At 55.4% G+C, this 18034-nt stretch overlaps 1 protein-coding gene across 3 annotated transcripts in view; it reads left to right on the top strand.

Moving 5' to 3' along the window:
* ESRRB (estrogen related receptor beta) overlaps positions 1–18034 on the top strand; it is a 170770-nt gene that overhangs the window by 128542 nt on the left and 24194 nt on the right. For all 3 annotated transcript variants that reach the window (XM_056133628.1, XM_056133627.1, XM_056133630.1), the window contains exon 3: positions 8879–8995. In XM_056133628.1, coding sequence (XP_055989603.1) covers positions 8879–8995 — 117 coding nt within the window. The remainder of the gene's footprint in view (positions 1–8878; positions 8996–18034) is intronic.

Below are 18034 nucleotides of genomic sequence, written 5' to 3'. Positions count from 1 at the left end.
GTTGGTCCCATGGAACCTCTTCCATCTGGCTATGCTCAGAGAAGGACTCAAATGTGGAACAGCCCCCTGCTGACTGGAGGCCTGTGTCAGTGTCAGTCTAACTGAAGTGGGCTCGTGGAGAAGCCAGGAGAGGGAGGTTGGTGGGTGTCTTGCTTTGGCTTCAGCTGCTTGTATGTTCCTGGTGCCAGGCACTAGCTCTGAGTTTGCCCTGGAAACATGGAAAGACTCTCAGAACCTCTGTCCCAGTAGGTGTAAATATCTGCAGGATGGGGGGGGGGGGGCAACTTTTTTTTTTTTGTCATGGGGAGTCACATCTGACAATGACAATGCCCAGGGCTTACTCCGGGGTCTGCACTCAGGAATTACTTTTGGCTGTGTTCGGGGGACATGGGGTACCAGGGATCTAGCCTGGGTGGACCTTGTGCAAGGCAAATGCCCCATCTGCTGAGTTCCAACAGATATATCTATATATTCAACACACACACACCATATTCCCCAGGTTCTGCCGTGCAGGCAGGATGCTCTCGGTAGCTTGCAGGGCTCTCCAAGAGGGACAGAGGAATCGAATCTGGGCCAGCTGTGTGCAAAGCAACTGCCCTATCCAAGCTACCCATGGGTATTTGATATGCCAAAACCAGTAACAAGTCTCACAATGGAGACGTTACTGGTATCTGCTGGAGAAAATCAATGAACAACAGGAGGACAGTGCTACAGTGCTACCTTAGGGGTTACTTTGCACTCAGAAATTACTCCTGGCAGTGCTTGAGGGGGCCCTATGGGATCAAAGCTGGGTTGACCTTGTGCAAGGCAGGCGCCCTCCCCCCTGGTACTATTGCTGCAGTCACAGCCTCAACAGTTTTGAAACCCTCAGCAGCTCTAGGTGGGGAGATGGGGGAGTGGAAGGCTGAGCCCAAGACCAGAAGGAGTTAATTAGCTTCTCTGGCCCCTCAGGGAAGCAGGTGTTGTCTGAAGGCCCCAGGGATATGGAAGAATTTGCTAGTTTCTGGGAGGGAGGTATGCCTGAGAGCCCCTGAGGCCTCCCTAATAAAGTTTCTTAGAGTTTACAAAGTGTGGGCTTTGATGGGAGAGATTAGGATGGTGTGGGCTGAGATGGCCAGATCATAAAGGGCCTCAAGGCTTTTCCCTGGAGGGAAGGTTTAATTTGTTTTGGGGGTCACACCCAGCTGTGATGTGTGTTCCCTTGGCACTCCAGCCCCTAACTTTGTGTGTGTGAGTGTGTGTGTGTGTGTGTGTGTGTGTGTGTGTGTGTGTGTGTGTGTAACATCTCCATTGTGAGACTTGTTGTTACTGCTTTTGGCTTATCGAATATGCCATGGGGAGCTTGCCAGGCTCTGCCATGCAGGTGGGATACTCTTGATAGCTTGCTGGGCTTTCCAAGAGGGGTGGAGGAACTGAACCTGGGTCGGCAAACGCCCTACCCGCTGTGCTATGCTCCTAGACTGACAGTTTCAGAAATTTCAAATCTCTTATCCAAGTACCACATGCACATGACTTCAGTGTGTCTTGTTAGGAGATCAGCCGCAGCCTGGCCCAGTCCTGTCCCCTGTATCCACTTAAGTCATCTGTCTTCTGGCCTTTCACTACCAGTTAGCTACTAATAGGGCTTTGCAGCTCCGGTTACTAGCTGGACAAGCATTTCTTCCTTTCCTGGGGGGAGTGTGGCGGCCCAGTTGGCTTCCACTGCCCAAGTAGGGTTTGTCCCCACTCCGCCTCCTCCTCTAACCTGCAGCTGCTTCCCTGACTTTTGGGGGGAGCATCGATGCCAAGGACCTGCTGGAAAGGCAGTGGAGGGTGAAATTGTGGGCAGCTTGGATGTGCTGGACTGTCTTCATCCAATCCTTCCCCCCACCTCCCCCCCACACACTAGATAAATACCCCCCTGGCCCCCACCCCCATGTGGGCTCTGGGCTGCTTCATCTTCCTGGGCTGCTTTAAGCACTTTGATACCATCACCTAGATGAAGCCTGTGGAGGGCTCCTCCATCCAGACAGGGGGCCCTGGTACAGGCGCTGTGGATCACCAAGGGAACGGATGGAGCAAAATGCGGAGGAAACCAGGGACTGTCGCTGTGACCTGCTTCACCCTTTGTACTGGATCCATTGTGTTTGACTTTTGTGGGCCTGCCTGAAAGTTTTCAAGACCTTGTTTGTTTTTTATTCCCCACAGTGATTGAGATTTTTCTGATTAAAAATATAGATTGGGGACGGAGTGATAGTACAGCGGGTAGGGCGTTTGCCTTGCATGCGGCCAACCTGAGATTGATCCCCGGCATCCCATATGGTCTCCCCAGCACTGCCAGGAGTAATTTCTGAGTGCAGAGCCAGGAGTAACCCCTGAGCATTTTTGGGTGTGACCCAAACAGAAAAAAAAATTGTAGGGGTCGCAGAGATAGTACAGTGTGTTGGGTTCTTTTTTTTTCTTGCTTTTTGGGTCATACCTGGCGATGCTCAGGGGTCACTCCTGGCTTTGTATTCAGGAATTACTCCTGGCGGTGCTTGGGGGACCATATGGGATGCTGGGAATTGAACCCAGGTTGGCTGCATGCAAGCCCTACCCACTGTACTATTGCTCCAGCCTCCTGGGTTGCATTCTTGCTTGCACATGGCTGACTCGTATTCATTTTCCAATTTCCCATATAACCCCCTGACTCCTACCAGAAGTGATCTTTGAGTGCGGAGCCAGGAGTAAGAACTGAGTGCAGCTGGGTATACCTCACCGCTCCCCCCAACCCCCCACCCCCAATCTACATTGTGTGTGGCAGGGGTTTGGATTTTGGGCCATACCCCACAGTGCTCAGGGGTTACTCCTGGCAGGGCTCAAGTGGATAGTATGGGATGCTGGGGACCGGATGCGTGTAAGGCCAGCTCCCTACCCACTGCCCTGTCTCTCCAGCCCCTTGTGTGCTGTCTCCCCGCCTTGTCTCATGTGTGCGCTGTCTGTGCTCAGTTGACTGAGCCTTGCTGTGCTCGATGGCTAGTACCAGTCCTGGCGTCCTCCCACACGTCCCCCCCTTGGTTGTTTTGGTTAGTTTTTCCCATCGAAGGCTCTCTAGCCAAGTGTCGGTGATCCTGGCTGTCTTGGATGCAGGTGGGGCTGGAATGTTGACTGGGAATGGTGTCGGGGGCAGAGTTAGAAAGGCGCTGGGAGCCTCTGTCTTCAATCTCTTCAGTCTTTCCTCCAATTTCTGTCAGGGCCTTGGGAGACCCAATAGCCCCCCTCCCCCTCCCCCCGCCCCAGCTTCACCCATGTTGCTGTTGGGAGGCACAGAGAAGCCTCAATGCTGGAATTTTCCACGGGACTCAGGGAAGAGACCCAGTGGTGGCACAGTGTAGAGCCAGCCCCACAAACCCACTTCCGTTTGCTCCTTCTGGGGGGGCCTGACCCCACCCCCTCACTGTGGCCCCGTGAAGCAAGACCTCACTTAACCTCTCTGAGCTTCATGAACGGCTGGAGTGACAGCACAAGGGGTAGAGCGTTTGCCTTGCATGTGGCTGACCGGGCCGACCTGGGTTTGATTCCTCCGCCCCTCTCGGAGAGCCCGGCAAGCTACCGAGAGTATCTCGCCCGCACGGCAGAGCCTGGCAAGCTCCCCGTGACGTATTCGATATGCCAAACACAGTAACAACAAGTCTCACAAATGGAGACGTTACTGGGCCCTTTCGAGTAAATCAATGAACAATGGGAAGACAGTGCTACAGAGCTTCATGAAAACTGACTTAATGCAAAATGATGTCTAGTGAATCCAGAATGTAGCTAGGGTGGGGTGGGCTGGAGCAATCGTCCGGGGAGAGGGTGCTTGCCTTGCTCATGGCTGACCTGGTTTCTATCCCCAGCATCCCATATGTTCCCTCGAGTCCCTACCAAGAGTGATCCCTGAGCACAGAGCCAGGAGTTAAATCCTGAACACCATTAGGTATGACCCCCACCAAACAAACAGAATGTGTTTTGGCTCTCCGTCCTGCCGCCACCCCTCTTTTCCCCCCCACCCCCCGCCCCTGCCTTTTACTTGCACAGAAACAGCATTGAACAAAATGACATTTTTCAAAGAACTACTATACCGGCAAATGCTTGTTTCCAGCTCTGCTGTTCACTCGCCTTCTGCTGCTCAGGGGAGTTTCCAAAACCCAGGCTGCAGGAGATCGGAGTACAGAGAGTGTCTTTCTTGGCGGGAGCCCCTCTTTTCAGCCTTCCTCCGTTCTTCAGAGACAGCCCTCACTCCTGGCCGCCGCTCCTGGCTTTGGGACGCTGTTGTGGGTCTGCACTGGGTGGGCCGGTGGGGGTTAGCCCCGTGAGACTGCCGTCCGTATTCCCGCAGGAGAGGCTAGAGGTGAGAGGAAGCCCGGAGCCATCACTCCAGCCGCCAACCCGGGCTCAGTCCCTGGCGCCACATCTGGTTGGCCAAGCCCCAGCAGGAGTCAGCAGTGAGCAGTGCCTGGTGTGGGCCCCCAGTGAACGGAAGAAATCATGAAGGGGAAGGAGGGAGGGAATACAGAGGATGTGGGATGGAAAAACTCAGGAGGAAAGCAGAGGGAAGAAGAGGGAAGTCGCTGTTTGACCAGGGAAGTGGGGAGGTGATGGATACTTGCCTCTTGGCTGAGTCGGGGAGCACAGGATGAGGAGGAACATCCCTGGGAGCCGGTTCCTTTGAGGAAATCCTGCGGGACCCACAACGGGTAGCACCACAGAGAATTTAAAGGGTGCGAGCACAGGATGTGAGTCTTCCTGAAGCTGAAGCTAGTCTGATCGATGAGGTCATCCAGATAGTGGGTCCGGAGGGCACGGAACGCCAGGGAGCTGAGGACAGTGAGTGCACGGAGAGGTGAGTCGCCGTGCCAGGCATCCTGGCGTCCCGTGCAGAAAGGCTACCTAGGGGCTGGAGTGATAGCACAAGAGGGTAGGGCGTTCGCCTTGCATGCAGCCGACTTGGGTTCAATTCCCAGCATCCCATATGGTCCCCCGAGCACCGCCTTGGGTTCAATTCCCAGCATCCCATATGGTCCCCCGAGCACCGCCGGGGGTAATTCCTGAGAGTAGAGCCAGGAGTAAGCCCTGTGCATTGCTGGGTGTGACCCAAAGAGAAAAAAAAAAGGCTACCTGTTGAGTTTGTTTGTTTGTGTTTTCGAACCACACCCAGCAGTGCCACAGAGCTTAGGCTCACTCCTGGTGGAGTCTGGATGTGGTGCCTGGAATTGAGCTGTGGTCAGCCGCCTACCAGCCAGCCATGCCTCCTGCTACTGTACTGGCTCTCCGGCCACGAGATATAGGAGAGGGTGGATTGCGAGTGACTGTCAGCTAAACCTGGTGACCATCTCAGCCTCTGAGCCCAGAGGGTGCCTAGGACTACTCCATGGTCATAGTCAGCCAATGGGCAGGTCCCAAGGCTTCCTCTGGGGGGCTGGGGGGGACCAGATCAGGCAGAGCTGGTGGTGATGGAGGGCTGGGATTTCTTCACACCCTGACATCACCCAGAAATCCAGGCCAGGCCCTTCCCACCAGCACAGGCGCTGAGGTCTTATCCCGGCAGCCCACCTTGGGGTGGTGCTCAGGGTCAGGCTGGGTGGGACCTAGAGAAGTTTTCTCTGCCTCCTTGGAAGGTGCCCGCCCCTGCGGGAAGCCAAGCAGAGTCCTTGGGGAAGCGTGTAGGCCACTGTCGGCCCCTGTGAGCTGAAAATGCCCTGCCGCCCAGGACAGACAGGGAGGAGGGATGTCCGGCTGCTCGGAGTCCGAAGTCCCTCAATTCTGATGCACAGAAGAAGGCTGAGCGCCGCCCCCGCCCCCCCCCCCCCCAACCGAGGATGGAGCTCTCCTAGGCTGCCCGAGGGACAGCAAGAATTCTGATGAATTAATCTCATCACTTTATCAAGGAGGCACTTACAGAAATTGCACAGCCCCGGCCACCAGCCTGGCTTTGTTGGCAGCCAGCCGCGGGAGCCATAAAACAGATTGCAAGGAACAAAAATAAATATATAACATTAGAACTAACTCTTCTCTCTCTCTCTCTCTCTCTCTCTCTCTCTCTCTCTCTCTTCCTCTCTTCCTCTCCCCTCTTAACCTCCCCCCTCTCTCCCCTCTCTCCCCCCTTCTCCCCTCTCCCCCTCCTTTCCCTCCCTCTCTCTTCCCTCCCACACTTTGATCCCTGGCACTTCCATGGGGAGCCCCTGGTGGTCCTGGGCCCTGTAGGAACCTTATATTGAACTGGTGGTTTGCTGGGAGGGTCCCCTGGACCCCCCTGAGTGCCACTAGAAAGGCTCAGAGGGGGAAAATAAGAACATTGCTCGCAGTCTTTCTTTTCTTGGTTTATTTGGGCCATACCTGCTGGTGCTTGGGGCCGCTTACTCTTGTCACCGTGCTCAGGAATCACTCCTGGTGGTGCTTCGGGGTGGCATATGGGATGCTGGGGATCGAGCCCAGGTTGGCAACCGCTTGCTAGGCAAATACCCTACTTGCCTGACCGGTACTATCTCTCTGGCCCCCATTGCTTGTGTTCTTGTGGCTTGCGTCCGATGCTCTTGTCCGGGGAGAGCCCCAGTGCGAGTCACACACACCACACGCCCTGCCTGACCAGGGTGACAGCTGCCCGTGCCGCTGAGCGGGAGTGTGAGACAGCAGCAGCTTCTGGGGGGGGGGTCCCCGAGGCAGCTTGGCAGGGTTGTGAGGTGGTAGAGATGGAGCAGAGACCTACGGGGTGACTGGTACTTTAGAGACCTCTGTGTGTAGGTTGGTCCTCAGTGCCCGGGGGCCCTGCCCCAGGCCAACAGGGTGACGGGGTGCAGGGTCATCATGGGAACCGGGGTACAGAAGCACAGTGGTCTGCGCTGAGCAGCTAGAGCCTCCCCGAGTTCTAGGAACCGAGAACCGGGCCCGGCGGGGGAGGCTGGGCGGAGACGGCCGTGTAGCAGGGCTGTGTCCCACAGAGCTGTCCTTCATGTTTATCTTTGTGATGTTATTTACATAATTTTCCTTATCCAGTTTATCTACTATCTGCTTGAACTTATTTATTGTTCCCATGCTTAGGTGAATATCATTTTCCCAGAAGCAGCCCGCACCCACCTGCTAAGAGGGTTGGTGTTCAGGAGACTCCCATCTCTGCCCCTTGTCGCCTTGTCACCTCCTGTCCTCTGCAGAGGGAGGGGGCCGGGGCAAGTGTCAGTGATGGGGAGAGGAGGCAGACGGTTGTGGGCCTCAGTTTCCCCATGACCAAAGGGGATCTTGCTGCTTTCTGGACACTCAGCAATCCCCTCTACTTCTTAGCCCTCTGCCTGTGTTTTCACACTGTGAGTGGAGTTTCTTGACGCCACCTTGGTGGAGGCCCAGGGACGAAGCCTCAGCCTCCTGCCCTGCTGAGGTCTGCTAGGTTAGCCTAACTTACCCCGACTCCTTGGGGCAGCGAGGAATTCTTTTTTTGTTCGTTTGTTTGTTTTCTTTTTGGGTCACACCTGGCGATGCACAGAAGTTACTCCTGGCTCTGCTCTCAGGAATTAACCCTGGCGGTGCTCAGGGGACCATATGGGATGCTGGGAATCGAACCCGGGTCGGCCATGTGCAAGGCAAACTCCCTACCTGCTGTGCTATTGCTTCAGCCCCACAGCGAGGGATTGTGTGGCCTTGGGTCATTCCATTGCTCCCATCCCAAGATCTCTTTTCTGGAGTGGGGCGTGAAGGGGTGTGTGTGAGGGTCCTTGTGAGGGCCGGGGAGCGGGCAGGGGCCGAGCACCCAGGTGGTTGGCATGGGGGGCGGGGACTGAGCCCTGGCTGTGGACAGCACCCCTGACAGCACCCTCCTGCTTTGGAGAGGCTCCGGGCAGAGAAGGGCTCTGGGCACTTTGCTCCTGCTCCCTTGAGGGGAGGAGTCTGGGGTCTGGGGTTTGTATTGAAGAAACCACAGGCATAGGCCAAGTGCTCTGACTTTGGGACAGCCCCCCAGAGTGCTGAGAGGGAGAGTGCTGAGTGGGAGAATGCTGAGTGGGTTAGAGTGCTGAGTGGGAGAATGCTGAGTTGGGGAGAGTGCTGAGTGGGGCAGTGCTGAGTGGGGCAGAGCAGAGTGGAGAGCATGCTCCCTGGCCTGGCCCCTTCCCTGCCTTCCAGCCCAGGCCCAGCACTTCCTTCCTGCAGGCCCTGCCTCTGGGTACACACCCTCACACTGGCCTCCAGGCTAAGGAAGCCTTTTTCTCTCTGGCTTTTGGCCCACACCCAGCAGTGTTTGGTGCTGGGGCCCCTCCTAGCTTGGCCTGGAGCTCAGGTTGGCCCCAGTTTTGGTTCTGGAGGCCCTGGAGGAAGGGGAAAACCCAGGCAACCTGCACTCCCCAGCCTGCGCCCAGCCCCTGGACCTCTTACTCCCCGGGAGCTAATTTTAAAGCTCTGTTTTTGTTTTTATTTTTGCTTTTGGGTCACACCCAGCGACGCTCAGAGGTTACTTCTGGCTCTCACTCAGGAATTACTCCTGGCGGTGCTCGGGGGACCATATGGGATGCTGGGAATCAAACCGGGTCTGCCGTGGGCAAGGCAAACGCCCTACCTGCGGTGGTGTCCCTCCAGCCCCTTTTAAAGCTCTTTGATCCTCAGATCTCGCGTTGCCCTTCCTCACACTTTTCAAGAGGAGGACACTGGGGCTCAGGGCCTGCCGGGCTTCTCTGAGCAGGTGAAAAGCTTTCTAGGCTGGGAGTGAGTCGGTGGGGTTGCAGGTGGCCACGGCAGGCTTCTCCCTCCTAGTTTGGAGCACTGACCGGGGCTGATCCTCGCGACTCTGGTTCCCTGGGCCCCAGGATCCCAGGGATGGGAGGTGGGGGCGAGGGTACTGGGAGCTACTGCGGTTCCTCCCCACCCACCTCTGCTTACTCTGCCTGTGTGTTCCCTACAGGGAACATCGAGTACAGCTGCCCGGCCACCAACGAGTGTGAGATCACCAAACGGCGACGCAAGTCGTGTCAGGCCTGCCGCTTCATGAAGTGCCTCAAAGTGGGCATGCTGAAGGAAGGTAAGCACCGTCGCCCGACCCCTGCCCGCTGCCCACTGCCCGCTACCCGCTGGGAGCCCATGCCACCCACTCCAGCCACTGCTGTCTTCTTGGGGGGTGCTCCAGTGTTCGAGGAGATGGGGGAGGGGTGGCTGGAGGGCAGGAGCTTCGGGCCCCCACTGTGGGCTCCTGGGGTCCTTCATTGATGGGTCAGGTGGGGTGGGTGTGAATGGAGGGGCCTTTGGGACCCTAGGGCGCTCCCTTCCTGCAGAGGAGAAGCTTGGTGCCTTAGTGCAGGGGACCCCTCTGCCCTGTTCCCCCCTGTCCGGTCTGCTTCCTCCATTCTTCCCTCCCCTCAGCCACTGCCGAGTATTGTCCGGCCACCCTGGCTGAAGCCTGGACATAGCCATGGGGGCGGAGTCTGGGTCTGGAGGGTGAACCCCTGAGTTAGGTACCTGCGCCTGTTCCCTGACCGAGCGTTTCTCTGGGACTGGTCCTCCCTTCCCATCTCTCCCAGCCATGCTGGGGCAGTGGGCGTGGGGGTGGGGGCAAGGAGTGGGGGGAGGCTGTCTCTACTGGCCTTGCATTTCTGAGCTTCACAGATATTATACTCCTGGTTTCTCCACACCCCCCCACCCCCGCAAATAAATTACATGCTGGATTTCAACAATTTTCGCTACTAGGAAGCAAAGGACTATAAAATACCTCCTTATTTTCAGTGTTTGCAGGTTGTGTTTTTATTTTGTGTTTGTTTGAGGGCCATCTCCAGGGATGCTCAGGGATGACTCCTGGCTCTGCACGCAGGAATCACTCCTGGCGGTGCTCAGGGACCAAATGGGATGCCGGGATCAAGCTTGGGTCAGTTGTGTGCAAGGCTAGCACCTTACCTGCCATATGTGCTATCTCTCGAAGCCTCAGCATATTGAACTATGGACAATGAGATTCACAAACTGAGAACTGTGTGGGTGCCTCACGCTGGCCTTGGTAGAGTGAGTCGATCATGGCAGGAATGTGCTCCATGTTTGGACAATATGCTCCTTGCCTCTTGGTCTCCCCAGTCCCTGGAAGTATGCGCCAGCATGAATGAGCTTGGTTCAGGAATGTTTTGGAGGAGAAGGGTTGGAAGAGAGACAGAGAAAGAGACAGAAACAAAGACAGAGACAGAGGTGCAGAGGGAGACAGGGAGACAAAGACAGAGAGATGTACACAGAAAGAGAAAGAGTAGGGGGAGAGAGGGAGAGAGAGAGAAGAGAGAGAGAAGAGAGAGGAAGAGAGAGAAAGAGAGAGAGAGAGAGAGAGAGAGAGAGAGAGAGAGAGAGAGAGAGAGAGAGGAGGGGCATATGTTCTGCCTGGCTTTCCAGGGATCTTTGGAAGTTATTACTGATCACCTGGAGTGTAGACTCTGGGCTGGAAGCCTAGAGCCTTCTAGAAGGGAGGAGGCATGGATTAGGCAATGGGATGATTGGGAGGGGCAGGGAGGAAAGGGGTGGTGGGAGTGAGTCTGGAATTCAGCCCCTGGGCTTCTGGGAGCCCAGCCCTGCTATCGGACACCTGGGGGCATCCTCCACCCCTGCCCGAGGGACACCCCAGAAGAGAACTTGAGTGGACCCTGCTTTATCAGTAGGATGGTGGGTAGTGACCTCTGGAGCACCCTCTCCCTGTTTTCATTCCAAGGCCCTTCCCTCTACTCCCGGGGCTAGTGCTAGGGGCCCTAGCGACCCACTTCTATCTCCATAGCCTGCTGACCTAGACATGACCCTTTCTAACGGGCTGCTTCCTGCACCCGCAGCTCCTCAGACTGCCTGGGCCGGCCATCTCCTTTCCAGAAAAGAATTATTCAGTGTCCTGCAATCGCACCCATGGCTGCTATACGTACTCCTTATTTCAGCTCCGCTAGGGGCCCTACTGCTGCTCTAAGAGGGAAACATTTTTTTTTTTCTTCTGTGTCTGGCTTTTGGGTCACATCCAATGATGCTCAGGGGTTACTCCTGGCTCTGCACTCAGGAATCAATCCTGGTGGTGCTTGGGGTCCCTAAGGGATGCTGCAGATCGAATCCAGGTCGGCTGCGTGCAAGCCAAAGTCCCCACCTCCCCAGCCCACCCACTGTACTACCACTCCAGCCCCGGAAACATTCTTAACCTCTGAGACGGAGCAGGCCCCTCTAGTCTTGCACTCTGCCTCATGGGGGGGGGTTCAGCTGAAGAAACACCCCCTCCCCCAATCCCTTTTTAGGTTTGTTCCGGCCACACTGAGAAGTCCCACAGACCTGCTCTTGGTCCATTTCACACCTCCATGCTTGATCTTCCCTTGTGTAGGGGGTACCTCCATCTTGTTGGTGACCTGCACCCCTGGCTTGTACACCTGGTTCTTTCTGCACTCCAGAACCTCCTGGGGTTTGCCGATGAGGAAGCCAAGGTGTGCAAAGACCGGGTGAAATGTACTTAGGTGCCACCAGAACCTTCTATGTGTGGCTTGGTGGCAACCAGAGGGTTTCGGAGCCTGGGATCTTTCTTCCTTCTCCGTTTTGGAGGGCAGGACTGTAGCCCCTTGCAGGGGAGCTGGGGGGTGTGGTGGATACCCCGGGGGGGCAGGGCCAGAGCCTGTGCCCCGTGTTTTCTCACTTCATAGCTTTGGAGGAGACTGGCCAGCAGATTCCTTCTGAGTTTTCAGGGTGCTGGAATTGTCCTCTGTGGTCAAGGCGAGATGACTCCCCTCCGCCCCCATGTTAGGGTCAGAGCTGCCCCTGGGCTTTGTGCTCCTAGCCTTGTGGCATAGATCCTGCATCTGGAAGCTTCTCTCGCTGACCCCTCTCAGCACGTGGGCAGGAGAGGGAGAAACAGGCTACCATGAGGGCTCCCCCCTGACCCAGGCCCTGGACCTGTATGCAGCTTTTAAAGAATTCTCTGCTGCTGGGAAGATAGCCGGGTCTTCCCAATGGCCTCCTGGATGGGGGAGGATATGGGGATTCTGTGAGCTGGTGGATGGGCGTGTGCTGGGCCCGGGAGATGACTCAAAGGGCCGAGTCCGCATGTGGGAGCCCCAGGTTCAGTCCCCAGCACCACCGGCTGTGTCCCCTCCCCTTACCCCCCCAAATAAAGAGCCCGTATCCCAGCGGGACACTGGGGAATTCTGGGGAGACCTGGCCTATGGGGAAACCCCCGTGGGGACTGGGCCCCAGCTTTGGCCACCCATACTGTGACTAGCCCCATGGTGGGTCCTGGACACTGGGTGGGGTGCAAAAGGGCCACTACTGGAGTATCACCCAGAGTGCTTGCCTTGTATGTGACTGATCCAGGGTCGATCCCTGGCACCCTACGTGGTGCCCCAAGCCCTCCAGGAGTGATCCCTGAGGGCAGAGCCAGGATCTGAAAACGGCTGAGTGTGCCCCTCATTGCTCCCCGACCCCAAAGAAACCCACCCAAAGCAAAAGGCTCTCCAGGCTCCCAATTCTGGCTATAGACATGCCCCAGGCTTTGCCTCCTGCCTGAGGTGTGACCCCCATAAGGCACAGGAGTTTTTGTTTTGTCTTGTTTTGCTTTTTGGGTCACACCCAGCGATGCACAGGGCTTACTCCTGGCCCTGCACTCAGGAATTACTCCTGGCGGTGCTCAGGGGACCATATGGAATGCTGAGAATCGAACCCGGGTTGGCCTTGCACAAGGCAAACGCCCTACTGGCTGTGCTATCATTCCAGCCCCAGACACCAGAGCCTTGAAGTTGCATTTCCCCTCTGACCCCAAACGCATTGCTGGTGCAGCTCTGGGGGACTTCATCAGTCCTCTCAGCAGCTTGTCCCTGCAAACTTCACCTCTCACTTCATTTCATTTCCCTCCCGGAGGGACCCTACCCCAGCCCAGCCCAGTCCAGCTCAGTCCAGCCCCAGTCCAGCCCACCCTTGCTTCCTGGCCTCACTCTATTCCCACCTCCCTTCAGACCCTTGTTCCATGTTCTCTGAAACTATTTGATTGCAGAGAAGCTGGGCTGACATCAATGCGCTGAGCCCCTGCTCTCTTTGTGCTCCCCTGGGACACTGGGTAATTGGGTTAGTGGCCAGCTCATGTCAGGGAATTAAAGGAGGCCCCCGCTCTGGTTTCCGCTGCTTAGGGTTGAATGACTTCGCGTGTGGAGGGTATTCTGCCACTGGCTTTTGCCGGAAACGCCTCTTTCCTGGCTCTGCATGAGGAGAGGACAGATGACTTACCTCTTAAATTTGAAAAAAAAATTTTTTTTTTTGTTATTTGTTTACTTTGATTTTGGGGTCGGCTGGAGTGATAGCACAGAGGGTAGGGTGTTTGCCTTGTATGTGGCTGACCCGGGTTTGATTCCTCTGTCCTTCTCGGAGAGCCTGGCAAGCTATCGAGAGTATCCTGCCTGCACGGCAGAGCCCGACAAGCTCCCCGTGGCGTATTCGATATGCCAAAATAGTAACAGCAAGTCTCACAATGGAGATGTTACTGGTGCCTGCTCGAGCAAATCGATGAACAATGGGTTGACAGTGCTACAGTGCATATTTTGGGGTCACACCCCGTGGTGCTCAGGGATTACTTCTGGCTTTACACTCTGAAATTACTCCTGGCAGTGCTTGGGGAACCATATGGGATGCCAGGGGTCCAACCTGGGTCTGCCACGTGCAAGGTAAGTGGCCCTAACCCCCTGAGTATCACTTTCTCTTGTTAAAATTACTTTGAAAGAAAAAAATCCTTTCGCACCAGAGTGATAGTATACAGTGTGTGGGGTATTTGTCTTGCATGTAGCTGACCCAGGTCAGATCCTCAGCATCCCATGTGGTCCCTTGCACCACCAGGAGTGATCCCTGAGTGCAGAGCCAGGAGTGACCCCTGAGCATTCATTGCTCAGTGTGGCTCAGACACCAAGAAGAAAAAAAATACTTTTCTCTTCCCAGAATAAAGTTGTAGTCAATGAACTGGACCCATGCACATGTACACCATGCATGCACACATCCATCCATACAGGCACACAACACATTCACATGTACATAGGTCTGCTCACACAGGAGCTTCCCTGGGGTCGGAAGTGTCTGGGTCACTAAGGCACAATGAACTGATGACCGGTGCGCTGGGTGGTCACAGGGGCTTGTTGGGCTGGTCCTTGTTCACCTGGGGAATGATGGAGCTTTGGATCAGCTGAGCAGTTTATGAGGACTTTGTGACCTGCTCCCTCTCCCCATCAAATTCGAAAAGGTGGAGAAAGGTCCCCTGGACCTCAGGGGTGTCACTAGTGTCTGCCTGGAGGCATCCTGGGCTCCCCCTCAACTGGGGGCCTAGAAACTCTTTCCTTGATCTCTGTGGCCATGTCTTTAGCCCAGGGACCTTCAAAACTTTCATGAATGAATGGACTTCTGATTCCTGCCTGGAACCTCTTTAATCCAGCATTTTATAATATAATAATAATAATAATGCTAAGATTCCACGTTTTCTTCTCATCCTGTGACTTTTCATTGCACTTAGAATAAATCTGGTGCAGGGCTGGATCAGTAGTACAGCAGGTAGTCCATTTGCCTTGCATGCGGCCCACCCGAGTTCAATCCCTGGCATCTCGTATGGTGCCCCAAACACCGCCAGGAGTAATTCCAGGGTGCAGAGCCAGGAGGAACCCCTGAGTATTGCTGACTGTGACCCAAAAACCAAAAAAAAAAAAAAGTTAAAAAAAAAAGAATAAATCTAGTGGTGCTCAGGGGCTCACCCTTGGGGATTATATGCAGTGCTGGGAATTGAATCCAATTGCCTCATGCAAGGCGAATGCCTTACCTCCTATAAAGTGCCTTACTTCTCTCCAGCCCTTGGAATAAAACCTTGACTCTGGTTTTGTGACTCACCCCCACCCCTGTTCCTTCCTTCAGTGCGTCCTGAATGTTCCTGCCTGCTCCCCGCTCCTTTTCTCTGCTCCAGCCTCTCTGATTTGCAGCACAGACCCTGCTTCCCTCAGACCTTCAGGCTCATCAATCCCTCTGGGAATTGGGATCAGCTTCTCCTTTGAGCTACTGCTGAGTTGTGACCTCAGGAAGGCCTCTTCCCCCACTTCCTTACTTGCTGTACTTTCAGTTGGACCTCATTGATTTCCTCTTTAAATTTCTCTGAGTAGGAAAGGCCTTTTATTTTTTGTGAGGGAGGAGGGACCACACCCAGCAGGGCTCAGGGCTTCTGGCTCTATCTCCTGGAAGTTTCAGGGGGGACCATAGTGGATGCTGAGGGTTTAACCTGGGTCGGCCGTGTGCGGCGCAAGCGCCTTACTTGACTGTACTATCTTTCCAGACCCAGGACTTTAGTTTGTTAATTCATTTTTTTTTTTTAACTTTGATACCTGCTAACATGTTAGTGATTGCTTTAGGGAGTCCCAGAACCTTTTGAAAGTTTGGTTCAAGCTCTTTTATGACACATACACAAGTATCTGTCCGGACAGCTTTGCCACCTTTCATGGGAAACAGTGTGGGGACATGCCCGGCAGTGCTCGTGTGCACCCAGACTTGAGCCATCCCAATGGCCCCGCCGGGGAAGCCAGGGTGTTGCTGAATCAGTGCTCAGAGGCAGACACATTCCCTGTCCAGGATTGGGGGCTGGCAGCGCATGTCAGTTGGGCTGTCCATGCTGGATGGGCAGTGGTGGTCAAGGCTCAGTGATGGTGATGCTCAGACATGTCTGGATTACTAGGCATGAGTTCTGCAATAGGTAGCAATGCCTCACATGTGCCGGGAGCGGGTGGGCAGCAGGATAGCCCCCTGTGCCGTGCCTGAGCTGGTGCACCCACATGTTTGTGGCCTTCTTTGGTTGCCCAGCTAGGCAGCCTTGGGTTCAGGGTAGCTGAACCCTGGTCCAAGAACAGAGTACCATGTTCTTCCTCAGCGTGGGGGGCAGGAGGGAATCTGGGCTAAAGTCCCTCTTCCCTGTTGGGGAGCAATCTGCCGACTTCTGGCTAGCTCAGGTTTATAGAACTGTCCTGAGGTGGGGGGTGCTGTGGCCATGTCCCTAGCAGAGAGCCATCAGAGATGGACACAGGATGCACCGGGACAGGAGGCTGGGCCCAGCACAGCTGCAAGCAGTCAGGCAGTGCTAAGGACATAGCAGTCAGTGGTGGGAGGACTTTGGTGAGTCCTCCCAGCAGGGCTGTCCGCCTATGTGGGCAGTAGGCCAGGCTATCCATGCTTGTCCAGGGGTGTCCTGACTGAAGAACTCCCCCTACCCCATACATACACACACATACCAAACTCCACATACATGTGTCAGAACAGGCTCCTTTGCTGTCACTCAGAGAGGTCACTCAGGTGTAAGGTGTGCCTACCTTATCCCCTGCACCCCGAGACCCAGCAGGGCAGCCTGAGACCTGTTCCATACAGCACCCAGTAAGAGGCAGCCTGGAGTAGTTGAGGCACCTAGGGGTGAAACCCAGAGGGCTCGGGAAGACAGGAAGGGAAAGGAGGGCAAAGATGTTTAGTGTCCATAGGGATGGGGTGGCCGCACCCCCAGCAGGTCCCCCACACCTTGCAAACCCACTGTACATTAGAGCCTCATCTGTGCGGGCTGGGCTTCTCTTTTCGGACATGGCTCACCTGGAGCTTGGTCCAAGTTGCACACAAAGGGGCCAGAGTGATGGTACAATGGGTAGCGCACTTGCCTTGCATTCAGCCAACCCGAGTTCAATCCCTGGTACCCAGTATGGTTCTCCAAGTCCTGCCAGGAGTGATCCCTGAGTACAGAGCCAGGAATAAGCCTTGAACACCACCAGGTGTGGCCCCCAAACATGAAAACAAACAAACAAAAAACCTGAATTGTTTTTGCAAAGATGCATCTTCTTGGTGCCTTGGAATCAGCTGCGCTCAAATCAAGAATTGGGTAAAAGTGGTGCCCAGACCGAACCACTGATCAGAATCACGAGAGCATATTTGAAAAATATTTCATTCCTAGACGTCCCTCCAGAGCTCCAAATTCAGAACCTTGAGGAGGCTGGGTGAGTCCTCCAAGTCTATAGGTGAAAGGCGGCAGTTGGAGTTTCCTCTGAACTGGGGTGGCTCATGGTGGAGGAGACAGGGCCCAGGGGTGACATGGCACAGTGCACAGGCTTCCTTTGTGGGGCCCTTGGGCTCAACTCCCTATGTCATCACCACACAAACAGGAAAAATGCAGCGTTTCCCGCCTCTCAGAGACTTTTCCTGACTCTAGGGGCCTGGCCAGTCTTCTTGCACCTCTGGAACCCTGGTGTTCACAGGGGAATTACAGCAGGTGTACACTGGTCCTCTGCCCTGTCCTGCAGACCAGGAGCGAGATAGAAATTGCCTTGTGGACCCTAAAGCAGTACCCAGATGTGAGGTGCTGTGTCCGGGACAGGGAGAGACGGAGGATGGAGAGTTCTGGGTGAAAGGAAGACAAGCCAGGGTTGGGCCATGCAGATTTGCAGTACCAGGAGAGGCCCCCCCCACCCCCATCCTCGGAAGTAGCCTGATGTGAGCAGGGCGGGGGCGGGGGGCTGCGGGCTGCAGGGGTGGCTGCGTCCAGATGCAGCTCCCCAGTTATTTTTAGTGCCTTGGGTATCAAAGAAAGAAACCTAAACTGCCCCCCGTGGCCTCGCCCCTGCACTCTTGGCTATTTTTACTTCCGAAAGACTGGGACGGCATCCAGCTTGGGGAGGGAGAATGAGATAAAAGGAGGGAGGCGGAGGGAAGCAGGAATTATTTTACTTCCATTAAGAAAATAGAAGCCTGATCCTCGCGAGTCAGCAAAGGGACATCTGATCCAGAACGCGGCCGCTTCGGCCTGTGGACGGCCGGGCCTGCGCCTGCAGGGGGCTGGGGGTAGGCAGCCAGGGGTGGGCAGTCCTGCTCCCTTCTTCCCAAGGAGTTTTTGCCCCAGCCACTTGGGGGTACTTTGCTGCTGCCTGTGCTCTGAGCTGCACGGAGCATTGGTTCCTGAGGACACGGGGACACCAGGTGTCCACTGCTGAGACAGGTGGTGTGACTTTACTCAAGGGCACAGCTTTGTCGCCAGCTGGGTGGAGGCTGCAGCTCGGCCCAGTGCATGTAATCAAGCGAGCTCTGTCGAAGCTGGGGG

This window comes from Sorex fumeus, unplaced genomic scaffold, assembly GCF_029834395.1.
Source record: "Sorex fumeus unplaced genomic scaffold, SorFum_2.1 ptg000098l, whole genome shotgun sequence".
NCBI classification, from domain to species: domain Eukaryota; kingdom Metazoa; phylum Chordata; class Mammalia; order Eulipotyphla; family Soricidae; genus Sorex; species Sorex fumeus.
Note: the sequence above shows the minus strand (reverse complement) of the source record. Positions and strands in the feature narration are given on the sequence as shown.